Source organism: Antedon bifida, chromosome 5 (assembly GCF_963402885.1).
Source record: "Antedon bifida chromosome 5, ecAntBifi1.1, whole genome shotgun sequence".
NCBI classification, from domain to species: Eukaryota; Metazoa; Echinodermata; class Crinoidea; order Comatulida; family Antedonidae; genus Antedon; species Antedon bifida.
Genome location: NC_136230.1, coordinates 7382974 through 7407721, shown reverse-complemented (window position 1 = coordinate 7407721; position 24748 = coordinate 7382974). Strand labels below are relative to the sequence as shown.

Here is a 24748-nt window from a genome sequence, read left to right as displayed (position 1 = left end):
AGCAAGAAAATACTTTAAACTTTTTCTTATATTTAAAAAAATGTAATTGCACATTTTACGGTGAAATATCGATGTGCACAGCGTACAGAAGTACTTGCGGCAAAGAATATTGCGCGCGTATGGAAAGCCAAACCCGCCAAAAATACATAATACATACCATCCACCAATAATTAATTCGTACAAAATTCAAACCATCCAATATTATCTCATGCAGTTCAATGAAAACTTAAACCATTCACCTAGTATCTACACCATCCAATATAATGTGTGACCATCTATCACTAGCCCAAACGACAATACGCCGAACAAACTACCCATAACACAAACCATCTAAAGAATGTTGAGCCCAGGCAGCAATAATTGAATTAATCTAACGTTAATACAAGTATATATTAGTAAACTCATTTATCAACATTTCATGTAGTTCATGAACATTTCAAACAAAGCATCTTAATTATAGTTCATCGAATTCTAATTCTAATACATTGCCTGTTTTATACACCGTTCGTCTGTTCAACAGTTGAAACAACTGTTTTGCACACGATACGCCCGTTCGTGAGTTCAAACCATGATATTTGAAGCATCGACTTTCCAAACAGCGATTTTTCGCACCGAACGTATTTTCTTGAGTTAAAGTGGTTGCATTTCAATCACTTACTTTTGATTGGCCAGTATTACACACCGTTCGCTTGTTCGTGATTTGAAACCATGATATTTGAAGCATCGACTTTCCAAACTATGGAACGCCTCCTCTGCCTTCAGTTCACAATGGTCATGCAGTACACACCAATCGTCATGCAGTACACACCAATGGTCATGCAGTACACACCAATGGTCATGCAGTACACACCAATCGTCATGCAGTACACACCAAACATCATGCAGTACACACCAATCGTCATGCAGTACACACCAATCGTCATGCAGTACACACCAATGGTCATGCAGTACACACCAATGGTCATGCAGTACACACCAATCGTCATGCAGTACACACCAATCGTCATGCAGTACACACCAATCGTCATGCAGTCAAATATTGCATAATTTATACCGCCACCTATCGACAAAATCGAATATCACTTGACGTTTATTAGACGGCTGTAAAACTAAGGCTATATACAAACTTTATACTACAGCAACTCATGCTGTCTACTACTACACAGCACGTGCTTTACGTCCTATAGATTCCAAGATTTAATAGTTTTTCCAGCCATTTTAGTCATAAAGCACGTGCGGTGTAGTAGTAGACAGCGTGAGTTGCTGTAGTATAATGTTTGAATAGCCTAGTTTTACAGCCGTCTAATAAACGTCACGTGATATTCGATTTTGTCGATAGGTGGCGGTATAAATTACGCAATATTTGACTGCATGACGATTGGTGTGTACTGCATGACGTTTGGTGTGTACTGCATGATGTTTGGTGTGTACTGCATGACGATTGGTGTGTACTGCATGACCATTGGTGTGTACTGCATGACGATTGGTGTGTACTGCATGACAAATGTGAACTGAAGGCAGAGGAGGCGTTCCATACCAAACGGCGATTTTTCGCACCGAACGTATTTTCTTGAGTTAAAGTGGTTGCATTTCAATCACCTACTTTCGATTGGCCAGTATTACACACCGTTCGCTTGTTCGTGATTTAATGTGATAACATTTCATTCGACAACTTTTCAAACGTTAGCTTTTGGCTCCGCTTTCCATACATCAGTTTTGTACATCATTCGCATTTACGCATGTAAAGTGTATTTATTCCACTCGACAAGTTTTAAAACGGTAGTTTTTGTTTTATTGTTTAATTGTAACTGTTGGCGCCGATTTTATATTGGGGTGGGGGGGGGGGGGAGGTGTTCGGTACTGAATGTGAACAGTACACATTTTTAAATATGGTACCTCTACATGTCCGGAAATTACACTCTCTCAAAAAAGGGTTTTTTTTTCCGTAGTGTGTAATATTAAATCAACCACAACCACAACCGTAAGATGAGAACATTTTAGGAACAATGGACATGTTATGCCCTGAAATTGTACTCATTAAAAATATTCCAGCTAGAATAAAATGTATAGTCCCCTCTCATATTCCCAAAAGTCTTTAACATGGCGTATGTTCCTATTGCTATTGCTTTGCAAGAAATCTGTCAAACACTTGAACAGTATGTGAATGGTAACATTGATAGAAATCTATTAATGCCACTCCCAATGCGACTGGAGGTTATTATCGAAACGATAATCGGGCATGAAAATATCCGGTTAGAGGTAATCGATAATCTTGTAGCGAGTAAAAGAGCGATAGAAGAAGTCATTGGCCCAGGCCAGGTAGGAGACGAACATCCCACTACGGACTCTGCCATGATTCACACTGGCAGACCAGGACGGGCAAGATTTGTGATCGGGCGTAGTCAGCTGCAGTTCTTTGTGGGTGCGTATTATTTTTAGGCCTCCTAGGTTTTGGGCCTAGGCCTATGTATCATTATCTACTTTAATTATTTCTTGTCTTTGGTAAAGTGGCTACCATCGAAGTAAGTAATTCATTCATTAAATTAAATTCGTGTTACGGAAGCCATCTTCTTCTTGAAGAGAGTGGCAAACAGTCGTAACCAGCCGAGCCTTAAAAACAATTATTTTTTGTTTTTTACGCTCGGCTGATCATGGTTGTTTATCATCTTTGTAAGATAGTAGCACGAACATAGTGTGTTTAATACAAATTTAAAGTAGGCCTAACGACCTTTACTTTTATGTGAAACAAATTTTGTAATTTAAATATTAATATATTGCATGACAAAAGGTAGGTAGGTTGCATGATAGGTAGGCCTACTGTATTATTTTTTTAAAAATTATTATGAGGCTCTTGCAATAATAAGCATGTAGAGTCTTTTTTCTCTCGAAAATATTACCTTACAGTACAGTACTTTGAATTATTTCTTAGAATTTTCTAGCCAATATATTATCCAATTCCCATATAACAATTTAGTATTAATAATGAACAAAATTTGGTGTTTTTGTAAACCTAATATTTTACTTTCCGTTCAGTCTTCTCTCCATAGTCAGTTATTTTCATTTACTTCGTAGACAACAACTTTACTGTTCAGGACATGAGTAAAATGTTTTCTGTAAGTAAAAGAACGATAGAAAGGAGGCTACAAGAATACAACATGACAACAAGAAACTACACAGATATTTCTTCCGAGTTTCTAGACGCGCGTATTGGCATGATAACCATGAATTTTCCAAGATCAGGTAGGTATTTAAAATATACAGAATGGCTTGTTTTGTTACGCGACGGACTTTAGAATAGAAGAAGTACTCCTTCGACATGATAAGCATACAAAATAAGGATTATTTTTTGAAAGGTTGGGTTAGATACGATGATCGCATCATTTATTGATGGGATGGGATTCTTTCTAAATGATAGAGAGTAGTACCACTGTTTGTAGCGGTAGCTATTTGCATAGTTTGCTTATTTGTTTTTCTTTATTCATCATTTCATCTTAACACTAGGACTTAAGTCAATTGAGGCTCATTTGATGAAAGACGGCATACGAGTACGAAGAGAAGCATTGCGAGATTCTGTCAAAAGGGTTGATCCCGTTGGGCGTCATTTGCGGTCTCTGCGTTGCATACGCAGACGAGTTTATTCAGTGCCATCTCCGTTGGCTCTGTGGCACATAGACGGGAATCATAAACTAATAAAGTAGGTCTACACGTTTACGATATGTTATGATCAAAACAGATTCGTAGGCAACCCGACGCAGATATGAAAAATGATAATGTAAATGTAAGAAATTTACATTTTATGATACAATAACATAAAAGTATTTTCAGTTTCCTTTATAATTGTCGTATGTTTGATTCTACAGATGGAGGTGTGTGATTCATGGAGGTATTGATGGTTATAGTAGAGCGATAGTGTACCTAAAACTCAGTACAAATAACAGGGCATGCACGGTTCTAACTTGTTTCCAGGAAGCTGTCAGAAAATGGGGATTGCCGTCGAGGGTGAGAGCGGACAAGGGGATCGAAAATGTTGATGTGGCTCGCTTAATGTTGAACCACCCTTCTAGAGGACCAGGCAGAGGTAGTTTTATTACTGGAAAAAGTGTTCATAACAGCAGGATTGAAAGATTGTGGAGAGATGTATTTGAGGCTGTTATATGTTCCTGGCGCACATTCTTTAGCAGTTTGGAAACCATGGGTTGTTTGGACCCAGATAACGAGGCGCATATTTTTATTTTACATTTCATTTATGTACCCATTATTAATAGTATGTTGATGGATTTCCAACTGATGTGGAACAACCACAAACTGCGGACCGAGCACAACAAAACCCCAAATCAATTGTTCATAATGGGTATACAAAATATTGCATCCGATGCAAGCATCATAGCGTCTGAGTACTTTGAAGCCATACCAGAGGTAACGTGGAGTTGTATAAATTAAAGTAATAAATAAAACCTTCATTTTATACGGTATTCTTGGATTTAGAATGTAAGGCGAACGGATGTTCGTATAATTTGTTTGTCGTAACAACTACGTTATTATAAACCTGTAACAAAAACTGTTTTAAAAATAGTCTCCCCGACACACACATTATACGTGAGAAACTACTTGTATAGTTAGCTGTTACCGTACACATTTTAATTTTACCGTGTCTTGTATGATCTACCTAATCTTCTTTCATTATTTTGGCTTATTGTAGGAAAGTGTTCAGCAGTATGGTATAGATCCAAACTCACCCCTTCCAGAAGAAAATGATGGTATAGTTGTCCCTGACACTGCCTGTCCAATGAATGATGAACAACTCTCTTTATTTAAGGATGAAATAGACAATGCGCTAAATAATGCAGTTGATATTTGGGATGCAACTCCTTATTTACGAGGCTTAGATATTGTTTCTGAATTTTGATGAGTAATAATGACTATTGTGAATGTTTAAAATAGAAAATTATCATAATGCATATATTAATAATTTGGTTGGCATTTACACTTTAGTATTGGAAATCAGGCTGTGTGAATATCGATTGTTTTGAAAAACAACTTATTCTCAAATGAATGTTAATGTTTTTATTAGTTAATTATATAGGCCTAAAAATAGCTGTGTAGATTGGGGATAGAGAGAGAGAGCATGTTGCACAATTTTACTGATTGGTGTATTTAATGACTGCCTTAATTGTTAATTAACAACAAGTTTCTTTAATTGTTAAAGAAAAACGTTTATTGCCATTAAATTGAAAAGGTTATTATATGTCCTAAAATCAATACCGTAGTCAACATATGATTTGCTTTAACATTTTTTCTACTGATGTGTAAACTAAATATGTTTGTTGAAAATAATTGGTTATCCGCACTTGGCGGATAACCCCTTGTTATTGTCAGGATCTTTTTTTTTTTTTTTTTTTTTTTTTTTTTTCTATGTTATTCTTCTTTCTTTCCCAGAATTTTGTGTCACGTGTATCTCAAATTCTCATTAACATTACATCGTATAACTTTGTCAGAAGATTTACCTCTATCTGTAGAAGTGCAGGACAGTTCGTTTTTTTACTTTAGAGTCGCGCAGCGTAAGCTACGCGCGATTTTATGAATTTTGCGTATTTAACATAGACTAAAAACCAAAAGTCATTTTGTAATGACACTTGGTGAACATTTAAGTCATATCAAGGGCAAACTTTCTATGGATTAAAAATGGCATGTTTCACAGAAAGTTACGCGCGCACGCGCGTTTAAAATTTCAAAATGCGAAAAATCAACTTCTAATCAACTTTCTACGCGTTTCATGTCATTTTGAGCATTTCAAAAATTCCCACGCACGCGCAATAATTGTACGCGCGCGTGCGCATGTAGCGCAAAAATATAATTTTTTCGCGTGATTTATGTTTTTTCAGCCTTTTCTAGTAATTTTACCAACTTTTAAACAATTTTGACTTAAAATTACGTCATACGAGCACGTGGAATTGGATAATTTGCGTGCGTTTTTGATGAAAAAGTTCAAAAATTCGTCAAAATTATGCCTTTTTTTAAACAGTCATAGATTCTAAACTACATGATGAAGTTTATTTTGTATTACATATTATGGAAGTTGATGAGTTGTAGATATAGAATCATGCATCGATATGGCTAACTGGACATAGTGACGTCATCGTATGGCCACTCGAATATAAAATAGCGGATTTTTGTCTCTTTCGTCATAGTTCATCACATTTAATAGAGCGCATCTCCACTTATCCGTATTCCATTTCTCCCCATTTTTTTATATTGTCTAGGCCAATCAATTATCTTTCGCATGATATACCGTTTTCAAAATTGTGATGACGTCATCATGTCCAAAAGCGTCAATACCTTTGGCCACTTATTTTCACCTATTCTGAACTGTATGTAGTACGTAAACAGTACATAGTGTATACTGTATATACTTAGACGTGAAAATAAAATAGAGAGCGCACTAACATTTTTTCAATGGCATAATCGTTATACTGTGCGCAATATTCTAACGTATGACGTGCACGTGGCGTTTGCGCTGCGGATAACCTAACTCGTCCGTAGTGACGAGTTCAAATCTAGTGTTGTACTTAATGTTTCAAGAACTGCCGACACTAAAATGTTTAGAATCAAATATTATATTTCATTTATTTAGATCTACCCTGTACAGGGGGTTTAAGAACTGGTATGCCTAATGTTTAAAACGGAAATAATATGAAAACGTATTAGCTCATAACAACCCTTTCAACCATCGCTCATCTTCTTCTGTCATATATCTTTCCGTTATGTAAATACAAATTACCACCACTCTTTCTCAACGGTCACCTCCTCTATCCACTCTCCATGTCCTAAATTGAAGCATTATGGATTTTGCTCTGTGATTGAACCAACCCATATCTACAGTAGAAAACTTTATTTAAAGTATGTCACTTGCTTTGTTCTGACCCACTTAGGTCTACACATTACCAAAAAACTGTTGAGAAAATGCCAAATCATACATATTGAACAGTGTGTCTTTTGGCGGCAGACTGCATGTTAAACCTGGCCGTGGAAGTTGCATACTGTTAATACACGTGTTGGCAGACGGGAGAAAAGAACCTGCTGTTTCTGTAAATACTATTTGTGGATGGAGAACAAAACCCAACACTGGTTCTTCATCCGTTCCGGTCACAAACTGCAACAGATGACCAAGCGTCAGGTGACCTCTTCTACCACCTATGAAAAAGAGAGGTAAAAGTCAAAACAAATCAAGTCATAACAAAACCCTTTTAGCCATCGCATCAGTAAGTGACTTGGCTTAAATGCTTTGAATAGTTTTAACACTGCATGTTCTGATATGAATTAAAAGTAATGAGGTTTAAGAAAATTTGAAAAATGTCGGAGTAAAGCGAATTTATTTTGGTATGTTATTAAAAATAGATTATGAATTTATGAATAGTACAATAGCAAAAAATAATTTAAAAAAATTATAGATGGCACAGTTTATTTTGGTATGTATGCTCTTTTTTGCCATTTTAGACACTGTTATTATATGGTTTGCGACGGCAACAACAAATACTTCACTTGTATAGCGGACACATCCACTACAAGTGTGCTCAATGCAATATTCCTTTATTGTTTGTTTATTGTTTTCCACACATAATAAACTTAAAGTTAAATTGTACTAAACGAAAAGTGACTTCAGAAATACACATAAATAAAAAAGGGTAAGTGTGTGGAAGCCAAAATAAGCTTGAGAACTTTAGGGCATGGCCACCGGTTAAAATAAGGGTTTAAACAAATAATGGATTGCATTATGCTACAGTAGGGCAGAAAAAGGAAAATATACGAACAGACAGTCTGTGTTTTTCTATAACTTATAACTTACTAGCAACCTCTCTGACGTAGTCCAGAAATTGGGCATATACAGAACTTTCAAATATCTTAGTGTTTGAGCCATCGCTGCCTTTAAAAGATGGCTTCAACAATTCTTTCATCTTTTTTACAGATAATAGTGCTGCAGGGCTGGGTCGAAAAAGATGAACAAATGTTGGTATGTGACAACAAAGCTATAGAAAATAATTAGATAAAATGGTAGACAAGTGAATTGAATTTACAATTTTCAGTTGATCATTGAACGCATTACATTATTGTTTCGAGCAGAGATGAAGCATTATAGTGATTGGATCTGACGTATGCATATCATTGTGTTTTAGTTACTTATTTAAAGATATGGATCAGAAGCTTAAACTGGCAGTAACTGGTTTTGCGCTCTGTATATGTATATTGTAGCAGTACTGTACGACATACCTGATATATCCCCAACTTTGCGAGTCCCTTTCTTAAATTGGTTATGCACTCAGAAGGAGCACTGCTGTTGACGAGTTCGTCGATAAGGTCACTGTGCATGAATTGTGGCAATTTGCCATTCTGGACGATACTCATAGCTGTTAAAAGATAACCATTTTTACATTAAATCATTATAACAGTACCGTACTAGTAAAAAGAAACAAAATAAAACATACGGTATAAGGCTATTAGGAACCAATTTGGTGAAAACAATTGTTGCATTTACACGCCACGTCACACGTCAAGGAACCTCAAATAGCACCGTGAATCGCGTGATTTTATTGTAAGTAGACATTGAAAACCTACCCATTATTATGCCGATGTAGTAATATTCCTCGGGAACGTGTTCTTTCATACCGTTATCAAAATAACCATCTTTTATTGCTCTTAAAGCCAACACAAAAAATTCTTTCCTCGGGCCGCCATAATCGGCTGCTCTCTGTGTGTAAGATATGAAATTACTGTATAGCAACACGGTTAACATCTCATTTTAACTAAAATGCTTTGAATATATTCGATTAGTTTTTACAAATTCAATTGTTTTTTTTTATTATCATTGTATTTCAAAAGGTTGATTTTATTTATTACAATAAAAATTTATTTAATATACCTCATCATAGAATTGCACTTCCAGTGTTTTGCGGTAGTCGGCCATATCCCTAATTTCCGAAAAAGCAGTTGCAAGCACATCTTCTCTATTAATCATAATAAATTGTTTCCCCTTCGATTACCTCTGCTTCATCTTCTATCTCTAGTGGTCTTCCTGAAACAATAGCTTTTTGGTAATAACGTAGCACTTCTACAGGATTCCCATTAATGTTGTGGGTATTGCAGTAATTCACGGTATCTTTGACAATTGTTTCAATAGTAGTAAGAGCAGGTTCTCGTTCGTTACGTTCTGGTTCGTTAACAAACTAAAAATAACAATTATTTTTGTAAATGATGATACTCATCAAAACCGAAAGCTATAGTACATACTCTTGCAATAATACATAACTTCTATTATAACATAGCTAGGTAGCTTATCTTTTTCACTGAAATCGCACTATGTTTAGTTTTTTAGTTCTAAAAGTTGTTTATATAATTATATTTAAATAATGAACTAGGAACTAGCTTCACAGACATTGAATGAGTAGTGCCTACGTACAATGTTTTCAACAATTTCTAAGTCTAAGTTCTGTTCTGTTCTGTTCTGTTCTAAGTTCTCGGAGGCCGGTATTGGTTCGGTGGCCGGTATTGTTTCGGTGGCCGGTACTTCATGTAGTCCCGGTTCCAGGTCACTGTCTGAACTTGAATCTTCGTTCTGGGGTTCAATAAGAGAAGATAATGTACAGTAATATTGCGTGGTCGAGTGAAAAAAAAGTTGTTAGCCTAAATTATGATAGAAATATTCAAATTAAGCATTTTGTTATGTTAAAAATGTATTATACAAATCAAATAAAAAAAGGAGAATATTGATAATATCTGAAAACCGGTAATTACCGGCAAGTCCGTATCGGGAAAATTGATTTTCAATTCTCGTTTCTGAAAACTGAAACTGATTACCAATACTACTTTCTTCTCTTTCACAGGTAATTACCATGCAATATTTGATGTGCACTTTCATGTTCTTCATGGAAATGTCGGCCCTACAATTTAAACATTTTTCTCGGGCTTCCACTAATGGTATTTCTGCCTCCGGTATATCCCGCTGCAATGGGCGAATGTATAATTTTCCAGAACCAAATGTTCTAAGGTCTTGAATGGATGCATTAACCATCCTGAGTTTATAATAGTCAGGTTAATATGTTGATAGACACACGTTTGAATAGCTATTGCTATTATCCATTGCGTTGCAATGTAGTTATATTGGTATCAAGTATTAGCATACTTACCAAACGAAGTACCTCTAACTATATAATGTAACTATTGTTTTAATGAGTAGTGTGAATAATCATATACCAATCAGTGTTAATCGAACCTGATGGTATTGACGGATTATATTTTATTTTGTTTAATTGTCTATCATAGCCTAGGTTATTTTGCAAACATTGTGGTATTGTAATTATGTACCAAATGATATTTGATTTAAATTGTTTTATAGTTATATAGTATATGTATATATTTTCTCTTTTCTTAGATGAGAAAACACTACTTTTGAAATTTACGAATCATTATTGCAATTATTACACCATTGGTCGGAACATTTCGTTGATAACATTTACTCTACTGTGGAACCTTTCAAGTCGGAATTGTTTCAACTGAAGACTCAATTTTAATATAAACTTTTAGTTTTGTGGACACTTTAATGTTTTATCTTGAGAACAAATAATATTGGTTTTATGTAAATTCCGACAAGTTGATGTCAAAGGAATAAATCTACATTTTTAATTTATAAGGCGTTTTCCTTGATTTGATTATTTAATACTTCTTGGAAATTTTAGTTTCGTGCTAGAAACTCGGGTTACAAATGTAGGCCTAGGCTAGGCCTATGATGTGTAATAATATTATATTATAGCTGGATAATTCCTATAATTAGTAATTTCAGCTACAAAATCCAGGTTCCAATCCTGGTCACCACTCATGGCACTAATTGTAGCTTTTTATAAAATAATGATAATAATTCCAATATTAATAATTATTAGGGTCTAGGCCTAGGCCTAGGCCTAGCCTAGGCTAGGCCTAGCCTAGGGCTAGGCCTATACTATACAGAAAAGTATAACAATAACTTAAACCATCATCAATTTCACCTACAAAATCGATAAAACACAGAATTTAAAATAATAATAATAATAATAAAACAGGAAAACACTATTAAACATTATTATATTTATTTATCTACCTATCATCAGTATACGTACGGTACGTACCTTTTTTGGTCTTCCTGAGCTGAATCAATTCAATCAGCATCAATGTGTGAAAAATGACGAACTACGCAGTTGAATAGCCCCCATAACAGCGTTGGGTTATTTAATGCATGATGAATAACAAAATAATTATGATTTAATAACAATACACATGTTTTTATTTAATCCATGATAAATATTCGTAAAATATGTTTATTCGGATATTTATTAATTACGTCTCCACTAAAGTCTATAAAACATAATAAATGTCATTATTTCAAATAAATAGGCCTACCCCGTAAACAAATGGAAGCGTCTCAACAACAGTTAATTTATGCATCATAGAGAACACAGAGCAGAAAATGGCTCTAGGCCGGCCTCATCTAGCAGCCGCCGCACAGGGGGAGAGAGAAGCACGATACCAGCTCTCCCCCCCCCCCTCCCCCACCCCTGTCTCTCCCCCACAGGCGGGTGAGGTGGGTGTTACCCCGGGCCTAGTTGTGGGGCGTAAAATTGTAACAGGCCCACAAGCTAAATTATATTATTTCATTCTGTTTTTTTTTTCATTATGTAAGTTTGTGATAATGTGTGTAAACCAGGGAGATGTAAAATAAATTTATAAATTAGTTTACATCTCCCTGTGTGTGTAACGTAGGCCTAGGCCTAAGTAAGTGTCATACAGTCGTAAAGTTGACATTCACCCCCCGCCCCTCAATATTAAATCGGCGCCAACAGTTACAATTTAACAATAAAACAATAAATGTGCGAACAACAACTACCGTTTAAAACTTGTCGAGTGGAATATCTACACTTTACATGCGTAAATGCGAATGATGTACAAAACTGACTAGGATGGAAAGTATGAAAATTAAAAAATAGTATATCAACTGACATATAGGCCTACGTAAGCAGAGTCAAAAACTAACGTTTGAAAAGTTGTCGAATGAAATGTTATCACATGAAATCACGAACAAGCGAACGGTGTGTAATACTGGCCAATCGAAAGTAGGTGATTGAAATGCAACCACTTTAACTCAAGTAAATACGTTCGGTGCGAAAAATCGCCATTTGGAAAGTCGATGCTTCAAATATCATGGTTTGAAATCACGAACAAGCGAACGGTGTGTACTGGCCAATCAAAAGTAAGTGATTGAAATGCAACCACTTTAACTCAAGAAAATACGTTCGGTGCGAAAAATCGCTGTTTGGAAAGTCGATGCTTCAAATATCATGGTTTGAAATCACGAACAAGCGAACGGTGTGTAATACTGGCCAATCAAAAGTAAGTGATTGAAATGCAACCACTTTAACTCAAGAAAATACGTTCGGTGCGAAAAATCGCTGTTTGGAAAGTCGATGCTTCAAATATCATGGTTTGAACTCACGAACAGGCGTATCGTGTGCAAAACAGTTGTTTCAACTGTTGAACAGACGAACGGTGTATAAAACAGGCAATGAATTAGAATTATAATTCGATGAACTAAAATTAAGATGCTTTGTTTGAAATGTTCATGAACTACTGACGGGAGGTGAAGGGCGCCCCCGTGGATTTGAGATGTTTTGTGCGGATGAGGAGAACGCACGAGAGGAGAGATGAACACGACGAATGGAGTTGAGTGGACGTTTCCGAGTGATAATTGATGTTTATATTACTTGTTAGTTACTAATTTGATGTTTAAGAGGTATAATACGACGTTGGAAATAGAATTCGAGTGTGAAGATGTTTACTGTAGTTCGAAATATACATCGGTTGTAAAAGATTTCATAGATTTGAAGTAGATTATTGGACGAAAAGTTTCAATGTTTTCAATGTTATAACAGACCAAGATCGTTGGAGTTTTACCGACATTGGGATTGTTTTAGTTTCAAGACAAAGAATTGTTGATACTGTTGAGTACTTACTTATTAAACTGTTGTAAAATTGTATTCACTTTATTTGGATTCTTTACGATCTGAAGGGGATATACATATTAATAACCCCACACCCCACATTACGACAAATGGCGACGAGGATGGGATGTAGCAGTTTGTAAGTACTGTACAACTACCATATTTGTAAACTTCTAGCATAGGCTAGGCCTAGATCCCGATTACGGTTAATGACATTTCCGAAAGTAAACTAGGAAGCGGTTTAGCGATTTATTTATAAAAGAAAGGATTGTACGACGTGGCGTACGTGTGATATAAACAGATTGTTGTGTTTTACCGTTGCAGTGTTTCACCGTTGTAGTGTTTTTGTTTAATGACAGTTCGGCGATTGTGAAGTGCGCCACCTAGTTACGATTGGACTATAGTATTAATTCTAATTTGGAATAAGAGATCGAGTTACGTGTGGATATACTTTTGTGCAGATATTTTGATTGTGAAGGACGCCACCTATCAAGATTTGGACTATAGTATTATAATTTGGAATAAGAGATCGAGTTACGTGTGGATATACTTTTGTGCAGATATTTTGATTGTGAAGGACGCCACCTATCAAGATTTGGACTATAGTATTATAATTTGGAATAAGATAAGAGATCGAGTTACGTGTGGATATACTTTTGTGCAGATATTTTGATTGTGAAGGACGCCACCTATCAAGATTTGGACTATAGTATTATAATTTGGAATAAGAGATCGAGTTACGTCTGGATATACTTCTGTGCAGGTTATTTTGATTGTGACAGACGCCACCTATCAAGATTTGGACTAGTAATACTGTATTGTTGAAGCTAGAACTATTTTGACTTTTAAGCACTATATTTATGAAACATTTTTATTTGTTGATTGATTGGAATTATTTTGATTGATTGATGGTATAAGTGTAATATTTATGGTAGAATAAGGGTAAAAACAAAAATTATATACATTACCCGATAGATGTTTCTTAAGATTTTGGTGCATTAAGGTACATGTTATAGATAAGCTCAGTAGTATATAATATTGTGTAATAAGAATTTATTTGTACTGTAAGAGCTCAGTCTGCAATTATGGCAGAAGAACCAGCTGAAGATCAAGCGTCCATGCAGGGGATGATGCAGGCTTTGACTGATGTCCTACAAGGGTTAAGAGTTCAACAAGCTCCACCTCCGGTGAAAATAGCCAAGTATAGAGGGTCTACAAAAGCAGATGGAGATTTGTCACTAAAAGAATGGTTAGATGACTTTCAGAGTTATGCCAACCACTATAACCTGACAGGAAAAGCAAAAGCGCAGTCATTATTGGATCATCTAGCAGGTTCAGCGAAAGAAGAGATTCTTTGCAGAGAAGGAAACGTGAGAGAAGACTATGACCAAATAGTGACAGTGTTAAAGTCTTTGTTTGGACCAATAGAAACAGTACCTTCTCTAACTCGAGAATTCCACAACCGAAACCAAAAAGATGTTGAGTCGCTAGCAGATTTTAGTCGTGTTCTAATGAGATTATATACAAAGATGGTAAAGGCAGCTGCAGTAGAAGAAGATAAGGATGCTTTGAAGAGGCTGAGGGATTATACCTTGAAGGAAAGATTTGTTCATGGTGCCAGAGAAGGTTGGGTTAGGAGAGAACTAAGGAGAATAGAAATGCAGTGTAAAGATAAGACATTTTTGGAAATGCGGGAGGAAGTGTTAGAATTTTTTAAGGATGAAGAGCCAAGGCATCAGGCCAGAGTTTGTGAGGTGTCTATGGAACATTCAGTAGAAGCAAGAAGGGTAGAAGAACCAGCACTAAAAGAAGAACTTGCTGCATTAAAAAATGACGTAGCGATGCTAACGAAGAGTGTCCAGAGCTTGATAAATATTCAGAGTGCTGACATGGAACGAGTTAAAGAGTTAAAGTGTTACAATTGTGGCAAAAAGGGACATGCAAAGACAGACTGTACAGAGGAGACGTTGTGTTTTAATTGTAAAGGAAGAGGGCATTACAGTAGAAACTGTCCGGAGAAACTTAAAGAGAAGGAAGCTAAAGGACCGGGAACAAAGCGGATGTCAACCACACCAATGGAAAATACAGAGTTGGTAGATCGACTGGTCGCAAAAAGTCCTTGTGGTGATGTGGAAATCGGAGGCATCATGCTGGGTTGCATTTTCGACACGGGTGCAGAAGCATCGATTATACCATCGTCACTGTATCACGATAAACTAAAAAAGAATCTTGGTGAATTACAGCCCGCATCTGGAATATTCCTAAATGTTATTGGAGTAGGCGGGATTGAAATTCCAATTGAAGGCTACATCGAGGTACCGATTGAAGTGAATGGTCAGAACTTGACGGGAAGTTTTCTAGTTGTAGCAGATCAGTCTTGTACACAGAAAAACACCAAGTATCCTCTTGTAATCGGCTGCAATATTCTTAGACATTTAGTGAATTCGCCAATACAGAGCAGTAAGGATGTGGTAACAGCTATTCGGAAATACAAAGTCATACTTGCGTCAGAGGAGGATAAAATGTTATTAGCATCGTGCAAAGTCATGAATGAGGGTGATGTTCATAACAAATGTGCAGATGCACTGAGTCGTTGTCCAAGTAATACCTGTGTTAATTCCTCGGAGTTAAAAAGTGCCCTGAACGTGATCGCATCCTGTTTGATGACAAAAGTTGAAGGTGGTTCCATAGAAGTAAATTCTGTTGTACCAACAGTGTTGCCGTCATTTTCACATGAAGAATTGTCAGATATGCAAAAGAATGAAGACGTTTTCTCTAAGGGAATCATAGACGTTGGTAGATGTGCTGTGATTTCTCACCAAATCAAAGTTACAGAAGGATCACTAATTAGATTTCCATATAGAAGGATTAATCCATCGTTGATTCCAAGAATCGCGGTACCGTTACACGCGGTAACTACAGGGATGACCAACAAACAAACAGGGAAGGCAGCTGTTTTTAAGACGGAAGATGAACAAAAAGAGGCAGCAAACCGAGAAGCCGCACGACATGATGGTCGCACTACAGACTTTAAATTGGAGGTTGGGAATAGAGTGTTGTTGAAACGAAATGCGTTTACTGGACGTCATAAGTTATCAGATAAATTTCAAGAAGTAACTCATGTGATTATAGACATGAATGAAGAACAGGATATTTATGAAGTTAGACCAGCAATGGGTGGAATTTCCAAATAGGTAAATCGACGTCAATTGCACCTTGATCCACGTGGCCAGGAATCAGATGCCTTGGAAGATCATCTTCCTATATTTGTATCAGATGAGAATAGTGAGGGTAGTGAAGAAGGAGATGACGAGGGTGATGCTTTGTTACAATTAGTGTTTACTCCTTCTGTAGAAAACGAAGAGATAGACAATATGATTATTTCTGTAGAAAACAAAGAGATAGACAATATGATTATTTCTGTAGAAAACAAAGAGATAGACAATATGATTACTTCTGTAGAGAACAAGGAGATAGAAAATCAAGTTAAGAATATTGAAGATAGGGATAAAGGGTTGAGACGATCAAGTAGATTGAATAAAGGGAAACATGGAAATCCATGTCATTTGCCGACATCGGCAGTAGGGGTTCATGATTAAAATTGTATGCTACTCTGTTAGAAGATCACTTGAGTATTAGGGATTAGCTTGAATTATCTTTAATAGTTGTTATGTTGATATTGCAGATAATTTATGAGGTTTACGTTACATAGATAGATTTTTAATTTGTTTTTTTGTTAAGTTTTCAGAGAAACATTTTTTTTTATTTGTATTGTACATTCAGGGACGAATGTTTTTCAAACAGGGAAATTGACGGGAGGTGAAGGGCGCCCCCGTGGATTTGAGATGTTTTGTGCGGATGAGGAGAACGCACGAGAGGAGAGATGAACACGACGAATGGAGTTGAGTGGACGTTTCCGAGTGATAATTGATGTTTATATTACTTGTTAGTTACTAATTTGATGTTTAAGAGGTATAATACGACGTTGGAAATAGAATTCGAGTGTGAAGATGTTTACTGTAGTTCGAAATATACATCGGTTGTAAAAGATTTCATAGATTTGAAGTAGATTATTGGACGAAAAGTTTCAATGTTTTCAATGTTATAACAGACCAAGATCGTTGGAGTTTTACCGACATTGGGATTGTTTTAGTTTCAAGACAAAGAATTGTTGATACTGTTGAGTACTTACTTATTAAACTGTTGTAAAATTGTATACTTATCGTATTCACTTTATTTGGATTCTTTACGATCTGAAGGGGATATACATATTAATAACCCCACACCCCACATTACGACACTACATGAAATGTTGATAAATGAGTTGGCTAATATATACTTGTATTAACGTTAGATTAATTCAATTATTGCTGCCTGGGCTCAACATTCTTTAGATGGTTTGTGTTATGGGTAGTTTGTTCGGCGTATTGTCGTTTGGGCTAGTGGTAGATGGTCACACATTGTATTGGATGGTGTAGATACAAGGTGAATGGTTTAAGTTTTCATTGAACTGCATGAGATAATATTGGATGGTTTGAATTTTGTACGAATTAATTATTGGTGGATGGTATGTATTATGTATTTTTGGCGGGTTTGGCTTTCCATACGCGCGCGTGCGCTAGTACATTATATAAGTTCGATTGATTGATTTTGGAACGAAACATCCCATAACTACGTCCTAATTATGTAATATTTTCAATTCATAATGCATGCTTTGATGACTAAATAAAATAATAAAGTGTCGTGGATATATTTGTTAATATATTGAATAGGGTATGAACAATATTAAAATAATAAAGGCAAATTATTACAAATGAAATGATGAACGAGTCTCTGAAAGTTTGTGTCAAAAACACACAGAGAGCCATATACTGTATAAAAAGAGGGGTGAATTTGTGTGTTTTTTGTATTGGTTTAGGCTTTGATGTATCCTGACTTGCATGTAGGCCCAAGCATTTATTCTTTTGTTATAGACACAATATATATATGTTACCAAATTAATACCATTAATAAAATTAATTACTAAAATGAAAACGGAATATAAGCGTTATTTCATAGACAAAAAAATCTAAAAATAATGCATGAACTACAGGAAAACGCTATACAAAAGAGACGCGCGCGCCCTCAGCGTGCGAATTCTTTGACACAAAAATGGCTTCTAATTTTCGATGTCGTAACTCTTTATATATATGGCTCTGATAGTTTAAATAGTTTAGATGAATAATTTCTTGAAGCAACTTCCGTGGCGCAGCGGCGGAAGCGTTGTCTTGCGATGGAGTGACAATTCCACCCGAGTTCAAATCCAGTAGATGACTTTTGTTTATTTATCGGCGAACGCGAGTGTTGCCACACGAAAATTACACAGTCAATATCATCGAACTCGAGAATGTATATGATTAATGACAGGGGACACGATAATTACTCAGTCAATATCATCGTTCTCGAGGATATACACGATTTACGATCCTCGAAGCGACAGTCATGTGACGCAGTTTCAACCAATCACGTTCACGTATTTACATAGGCTATGTAATATTATACAGATATTGCCTGCTTAGAGGTGAAATATAAGATTTGACATCCCCGAGGGAATGATATTATGTTCGAGGGAATATATATATCCCGAAGCGGCAGCTGAGTAATATAATCAAATAGAAAAGGCACCAACTTGTTCCCTTGTTACTGTATTATTTAAAACAAAAGGATGAAAAAAAAAGAGTCATCGAGTAAGTTTAATTGGCAGAATTACTCATATTAATTCTATATAAAATACAGTACAAATAAAAAGCTATAATAGTAAAGGAGAAAGTAGATCACAATAAATTGCTGATATAATATGAAAGAGGTATTATATTATATTACAAAATTCCTTTACATGAAGCAACCTTGTCTTATTTTTTTCCTAAATGGAATTTCATATTATTATCTCAATATGAATAGATACAAATGTGTATCATGATCATCTTCATATCATCATGATACACGGTGATGTCTATAACCATTTTAATTGTGCATGTTTGTTTTCTTTTATTGTTATTGAACCTTTTTACTATGGTATTCGTTCTTCCTTCTTGATAAATCTTCAACAATTCACAGGATATAAATCATGCAAAATCATAAATATGCAAAATACTTTAGTTGCTAGGCAACATTGTGATTGGCATTTTAGTAGTTTTAATAAGATATTAATTTGTAACATAATTATAATTGGCATTTTAGTAGTTTTAATAAGATATTAATTTGTAACATAATTATAATCTTCATTGTTACCAATTTATTTCTACATAATGGGTTCCTACACGTCAAAAGAGGTGTCATCGTACATAACATTATCAATCTGCCATCTCCAATATCTGAAAAAAAAAAACATCAAACAGATTTATAACACAAATATGTTTGAAAACATTCATCATGAAGGATTGCCATACTTTGATTGCAACATTGAGTGTTGTAGGAAAGGTGTTTTAGTGAATGAGCCTATTATGAAGGAGGGTATGATGAGCAACTTACTTTAACTGGCTGGACTCTTTTGACATTTTTCAAAGACTGATTTAAATTCGGAAGTAATATCCGAAGTTTTGAACCTTACAGCCAGCTGTTCCAATTGCGGTTCCATTTCAGATGCATCCATAGCGTTCCAAACAAGGGATCTGTCAGACCCTGCATTCGGTTTTAACTCCATCTCTGGTGTGATGATATGGTTGGCACATATTTTCAATACTTGATCTCTGCGCATTAAAATACGACATCGATTCAAGACCTTGTGTTTTAAGATCTTAATCTCTCCAACGCCACGATCTTTCCACTGGGACTCGTCACGATTCCAACGGAAAAGCTTAGCACGTTGACAGAACAACTGTTCTTCCTCTTCTTCACCAGTCTTTACCTCAACCTCTTGCAATGTGACAACTGGTTTAAAATGCAGATCATCCCGTTCTTCTTCTGGATAAAATCCTTGATCAGAACTCTTATTGGGACTGGATCCAGAATTCTTTTCTGGACTGAATATTGAGCTGGGCTTATCTTTATCTTCGCTCATTGTTTTTCTGACTGCCGATGCAAAGTCCATTCCAAAACTGAATGTTAATTTAGGTGGAGCAGCAGCTAAAGAAAAAACATATTAAATAAAAGTGTTAATGTAAACCAATCTGGCTTAGAAAGAATATGGAATTAGGCTTATACAACTACATTTAATATGTGAAGAAACAATACCTGCAGTATTATGTTCTGTGTTTCCTGGCCTTTCCTCCTGTTCTTCTTCCTGTTTTTTTATTTGTTTTCTTTCTTCTGCATCTTCATCATCATCGTCGAAAAAATGCTTCCGCCCATATGAAAACTTGCATTCTTGTGTTGGTTTAGGGTCTTGCAAGATAGTAGTACTGGCCTGAGTGGCATCTTTAAAAACTTTGTTTTCCTTTTTATACAACATTCCCAGATCGATATCGGTGTCACAACCAATACAACCAGGGCATGGTTCCTTGTATTCATAGAGGTAGAATGTTGGAGGCAGCTTTAATTTGAGAGCCATTGCAATCTGTGCTGGAGTTGGTTTTCTTTCATAAATCCATATAACATCATCCTCCTCTGATTTAAAAAATAAGACAGTAAAATTAAATGGGGTCATTGGAGCACAAGTCAACTGGGTGTTGCTTGTCAGATCTTAAGGAAAACAGTTTCAAATCATTAGATATATCTATTTACTGCATAACAATATATTTGGAAGTATTTCATTATTTAAGCAATAAAAGAAAAATAGAACAAAAAACTAACCCCTGCTTTTTGAGGTTAAACTGGATACTACAGACTCCTGACCTGAAAATAAAGAGCTTTTGGTAGGTTCTCTAGGCTGAGGTGCTGCTGTTGGTGGGGTTTGAGCACCTAAACTAAGCCCAGCAAATGGTGAAGTGGTGGTAGGTTCCTTTGTTGAGTTAGAGTTGAGACCCTTAAAACCAGTAGCTGCTACTAGCTGACTAAAAGGTCCACTGCCTGTCGGCTGAGCTGCTGGTTGGTTGAATATAGAAGAGGTTTGACTGAACTGGATTGAACTGGTTGAAGCTGGATTAGTAGACACTGGGGTAAAGATATTACCACCTCCAAATGAAAAGCCAGAGGTTACAGTTTGTGGTTTTCCACTTGCATCAGATTTACTTCCAAAAGATGCACTTGGAGTGAAAACTGGAGTATGCTCAGCTTCTTTTGCAGACTCCAGACGAGTAGCATATGTAAAATTAGGCGAAACAGCAGATTTTTCAGAAAACTTGTCTCCTCCACCAAAACTGAATTTTGAAGTTTGTGGTGAACTACTTAGACCGTCAAACCTGAATCCAGTAGCGCCGGAAGGTTTAGTTGGTGCAGCTGCCAATTGAGGTGGTGCTGCTCCTGGTTTGAATGTAGCACAAGCATTTAGACATTTAACTGTGTCAGGAGGATTGTTAACATGTTCACATGTCCAAGTTCCTGCTTTTGGTTTGAACTTGTCAGCAAAAGTCTAATCAGGAAAAGTTTAAAATAGAAACATTAATGTAACATACAAAATTCTTTGAAGACTAATATCATAATCTCTGAATAACTACATTTCAAGTAATTAATAAACGTACATTTTGGGTAATTATAAAATAAACCATCACCATTAACTTATAGAAAATACTGTATTTTGGAAGAAAGTTACATTTTATTTACCATTGATTTGCCAACATCAACACCAGTTGTATCAGGTAATGCTTTCTGTTGCACTTCTTTACTTGTTGAATCAAAAACAACTGAAATTCCACTAGTTGGTTGCCTGTCACTAACAGTTGTTGGCTGCCAACTACTGCCGAAAGAGAACCCAGGTTTTATAGCTGTAGTATCTGCTTTGTTGCCACCACTAGTTTTACAAAAAGAAAAGCCTGAGGTAGGCAAATCACTAGCCTGTCGAAATCTTGTGGTGCGAGGGGAGGCAGTGGCACCACCAGTAGACTGTCCGGAACAGAATGATGAAGGTTAAAATAGATTAATTAATTTGTGAATATACAATTTTCATTCATTGACTTAACATCCCTCTCTCCCTTTTCTATGTTTAAGCAATGGGTTTGAGATAAAGATACTTAATAAAGTAATAAATTTACAAACCTTTTCTGTTGGTTTTTTTGGTTGTTTCTTTGTTTGCTGCTTCTCATTTGCTGTTACTACTTCATTAGCAAGCTTTTTATACTTTTCAAAATCATCTTTAATTTTTCTTGCGAACTGTGGCTCCTTGAATACGAGTGCATATTTCTTCATTTCCGCTTCACTCCAGACCCAGGCATGTCCTGATGACTGCATTGCTTTCATCTCACTGTCTGCTGTGACTATGTGACTAACACAGAATTTCAATACTACCATTTCCATCTTACCCGATTTTGCATAAGCAAATCTGACAACATCACCTTCATGTTCTTTCCACTGATTTGTATCCTTGTTGAAAGTCCACAACTTGGCAAGATCTTTCCAAAACCAGTTTCTGCTTCTATCTTCAGTCTTTAGACTGGCTTTAGGTAAGGTCATGATCGCTTCATAATCATCATCGCCATGTAAAATATCAACAGTCTTCACTTCAAATCTGGTATTCTTATATTTCACCAAATTTGGTGAGAGAATATCATCAGAAATGTTATCTTGTTCTACAAGTTCGTCCATTCGTTTGGAAACATCAGAACTTGATCTTAATGCCATAGCATGGTTTGGGCTATGAATCAAGGTACGTGCAATTCCCTGTGTACTAGAAAATTTAGCAATAGCTAATTCAACCTCACTTTCATTGGCACTGATTAACTTGAGATTGTGTCGGTGAGATGATTCAAGAGATTGTAGTTGATCTTTCTTATAACGATCAATCAATTGGTGTGCCTTGTCAGCTTCTTCTGTGATTTTTACTTCACATTCTTTGTAATTAGACATTTCCAATTCCTCTTTTATTTTGAGTTGCTTTGCAATGTCATGAAACTTAATTAAATTTTCTTTTGCTTTATTTATAAAACTTTCTGAAAGTTTTGCGAATGACTCAAATGCAGTTTCTATATTTATTATGTTATGACAATCAGATATTGGATGTTCCACTAACGTACAGCCTACACATACTGGAACCTTACAGCTGCCACAAAAGAAATGAAGTGGCATATTATGGTTGCCACAATATACAGATTTAGAAGCCAAATGTTCCACTGGGTTGATAACAGTATATTCTTCTATCGTGATGATGCGATGATGTTGTGATATCTTCATTTTTGCATGGATATCTCTGCAAGACGTGCAATATTGTTCATCACAATCTCGACAGAAGAAACATGCTGCTGTACTACAAAGACTACAAGTTGGAGCCGTCTTCTGTTCCAATGTAGTGACATAGTCCAACAAGCCACTGATAAATATGTTGTTCTTCAAGTTTTGAAGTCCTCCTTCTGGAATCTGGCAGACTTCACGACATGTTGGGCAGCTGAGTACACCATTGCTTTTCTTCATCCATTTCTCAAGACACTCAAGACAGAATGAATGAACACATGCTAGAATCTTTGGGCTTGTGAAGTGGTTCATACATAAAGGACACTCAAGTGCTGCTGCATCAATTACTTCAATCAATTCTTTAGATGCCATGGCAGTCGAAAAAATCCTGTGAAAAGTCAGGTAGGTCTAGGCTAATTATTACTAATTTATTAGTTTTCATAGATAGCTTATATAGACCGTTTATAGTTAAAAATATAATGCCAAACATGATAAATATTTGGCCGGATTAGCGAATCATTTGGGCGTTGCATACACTGCGGTCGTTTAGCACGCCTACAGTACTACTGTAATACCTTGTTGGGTCTAAGCAGGCGCCTAAATCAGGGAGATATTATACATCTCCCTGCCTAAATGTAGGCCTAAACTCGGCTAGAGTACTAATTTGGAGCCATAACAAAACAACTTAAAAATCTTTTTACCAAAGGCATAAATAACATAGGCTTACCTTGAAATGAAATTTAAACTTTTATAAATTCCTGCCTGGTGGTGGTGGTGGTGGTTCCCCTCAGAACGATTAAAGTATATTACAGTACAGTATGTATAGGAAAGGGTCCAAGGATCAGAATGTAGTGATACGTCATTGTTCTGGAAATTCCCAAGTTACACTATGGTAAGCCAAGTTGGCCAAAACTCAGTCTATGATAATCAAATCATTATACGAAACGTATTACAATGGAGCAATACAATTAACAAGGCCTGTATAGGCCTACATCTAATTATTTTCATTTTATACAAATACTGTACATTCTGACAAACGCTAAATTAATTAATAATTAACCTTTCATTAAAGATTTAAAGGCCAGTGCGGGCAAAACATTTATATTGATCATACATTCCAATAATTATCATTCTATTGTTTCCCCTATATTTCATAATTTTTGGAATTTTATTTGTGTAACATGATCTTGTTGAAAATAAGCACTTTGTTGGGGGATAAAATCTCTATTCTTTTGTACACAAATGTTGTAAATAGAGAGGAATTTTTAAAATACTATGAAAAATAAACGGTGTGGTAAAAAAATGTTATCAGATGGCTTAATATACGTAATATAACTTGAATTTTACGTTTCTGGTGTTTTTATTTTCGTGCTATAGCAAAAATTATCCACCGTATACCCACCATTTATTTTTTCACTTGCTAGAGAGTCACCAGACATGTTATTACATTAGGTTTAACTACCTATAACTACTATCTAAATGGTTTTTAT

General features: G+C 35.8%; 5 protein-coding genes across 6 annotated transcripts; 1 reads left to right on the top strand and 4 right to left on the bottom strand.

Moving 5' to 3' along the window:
- Positions 1–1841: 1841 nt before the first annotated feature.
- LOC144842944 (uncharacterized) lies at positions 1842–5298 on the top strand. The gene is made up of 5 exons (XM_078699566.1): positions 1842–2422; positions 3073–3240; positions 3502–3694; positions 3861–4416; positions 4700–5298. Exons 1-5 carry the CDS (start codon positions 2101–2103, stop codon positions 4904–4906), a joined length of 1446 nt encoding a protein of 481 aa, XP_078555692.1. The 5' UTR covers positions 1842–2100; the 3' UTR covers positions 4907–5298.
- Positions 5299–6583: 1285 nt separating this feature from the next.
- On the bottom strand, positions 6584–9003 carry LOC144842950 (uncharacterized). 2 transcript variants are annotated; one of them, XM_078699574.1, is made up of 5 exons: positions 8915–9003; positions 8611–8743; positions 8266–8402; positions 7844–8024; positions 6584–7191 (listed from the first exon to the last, which is right to left on the bottom strand). In XM_078699574.1, the coding sequence occupies exons 1-5, from the start codon at positions 8957–8959 to the stop codon at positions 6932–6934; spliced, it is 756 nt and encodes a 251-aa protein (XP_078555700.1). In that variant the 5' UTR covers positions 8960–9003; the 3' UTR covers positions 6584–6931. The 2 variants fall into 2 exon arrangements, with proteins under 2 accessions (XP_078555700.1, XP_078555701.1); XM_078699575.1 differs by lacking the exons at positions 8611–8743; positions 8915–9003 and adding an exon at positions 8481–8541.
- Positions 9003–10063, bottom strand: LOC144842313 (uncharacterized). Its single transcript, XM_078698750.1, has 3 exons — positions 9884–10063; positions 9452–9607; positions 9003–9218 (listed from the first exon to the last, which is right to left on the bottom strand). Exons 1-3 carry the CDS (start codon positions 10061–10063, stop codon positions 9003–9005), a joined length of 552 nt encoding a protein of 183 aa, XP_078554876.1.
- An 8715-nt stretch (positions 10064–18778) lies between these two features.
- Positions 18779–22403, bottom strand: LOC144842936 (uncharacterized). The gene is made up of 6 exons (XM_078699551.1): positions 22131–22403; positions 21699–21977; positions 20790–21507; positions 20232–20603; positions 19530–20123; positions 18779–19372 (listed from the first exon to the last, which is right to left on the bottom strand). Exons 1-5 carry the CDS (start codon positions 22386–22388, stop codon positions 19531–19533), a joined length of 2220 nt encoding a protein of 739 aa, XP_078555677.1. The 5' UTR covers positions 22389–22403; the 3' UTR covers positions 18779–19372; position 19530.
- A 15-nt stretch (positions 22404–22418) lies between these two features.
- On the bottom strand, positions 22419–23630 carry LOC144842309 (E3 ubiquitin-protein ligase TRIM33-like; the record flags this gene model as incomplete). The annotated part of the gene is made up of 1 exon (XM_078698743.1): positions 22419–23630. A coding segment is annotated over exon 1 (1212 nt), but the record flags the coding sequence as incomplete, so codon positions are not given.
- Between the last annotated feature and the right edge of the window lie 1118 nt (positions 23631–24748).

Coding starts and splice junctions, on each gene's coding strand:
- LOC144842313 (XM_078698750.1), bottom strand. CDS start 10,063: ATGGTTAATGCATCCATTCAAGACCTTAGAACATTTGGTTCTGGAAAA. Junction 9,608..9,883: donor TGCACATCAAATATTGCATG/GTAATTACCTGT, acceptor ATTGAACCCCAG/AACGAAGATTCAAGTTCAGA. Junction 9,219..9,451: donor TAGAAATTGTTGAAAACATT/GTACGTAGGCAC, acceptor TGTTATTTTTAG/TTTGTTAACGAACCAGAACG.
- LOC144842944 (XM_078699566.1), top strand. CDS start 2,101: ATGGCGTATGTTCCTATTGCTATTGCTTTGCAAGAAATCTGTCAAACA. Junction 2,423..3,072: donor TCAGCTGCAGTTCTTTGTGG/GTGCGTATTATT, acceptor TTTACTTCGTAG/ACAACAACTTTACTGTTCAG. Junction 4,417..4,699: donor ACTTTGAAGCCATACCAGAG/GTAACGTGGAGT, acceptor GGCTTATTGTAG/GAAAGTGTTCAGCAGTATGG.
- LOC144842950 (XM_078699574.1), bottom strand. CDS start 8,959: ATGGCCGACTACCGCAAAACACTGGAAGTGCAATTCTATGATGAG. Junction 8,403..8,610: donor CTACATCGGCATAATAATGG/GTAGGTTTTCAA, acceptor ATCTTTTAACAG/CTATGAGTATCGTCCAGAAT. Junction 8,025..8,265: donor CAAAGTTGGGGATATATCAG/GTATGTCGTACA, acceptor TATTTTCTATAG/CTTTGTTGTCACATACCAAC.
- LOC144842936 (XM_078699551.1), bottom strand. CDS start 22,388: ATGGAAATGGTAGTATTGAAATTCTGTGTTAGTCACATAGTCACAGCA. Junction 21,978..22,130: donor CAAAAAAACCAACAGAAAAG/GTTTGTAAATTT, acceptor TGTTCCGGACAG/TCTACTGGTGGTGCCACTGC. Junction 20,604..20,789: donor TTTAACCTCAAAAAGCAGGG/GTTAGTTTTTTG, acceptor TTTTTAAATCAG/AGGAGGATGATGTTATATGG.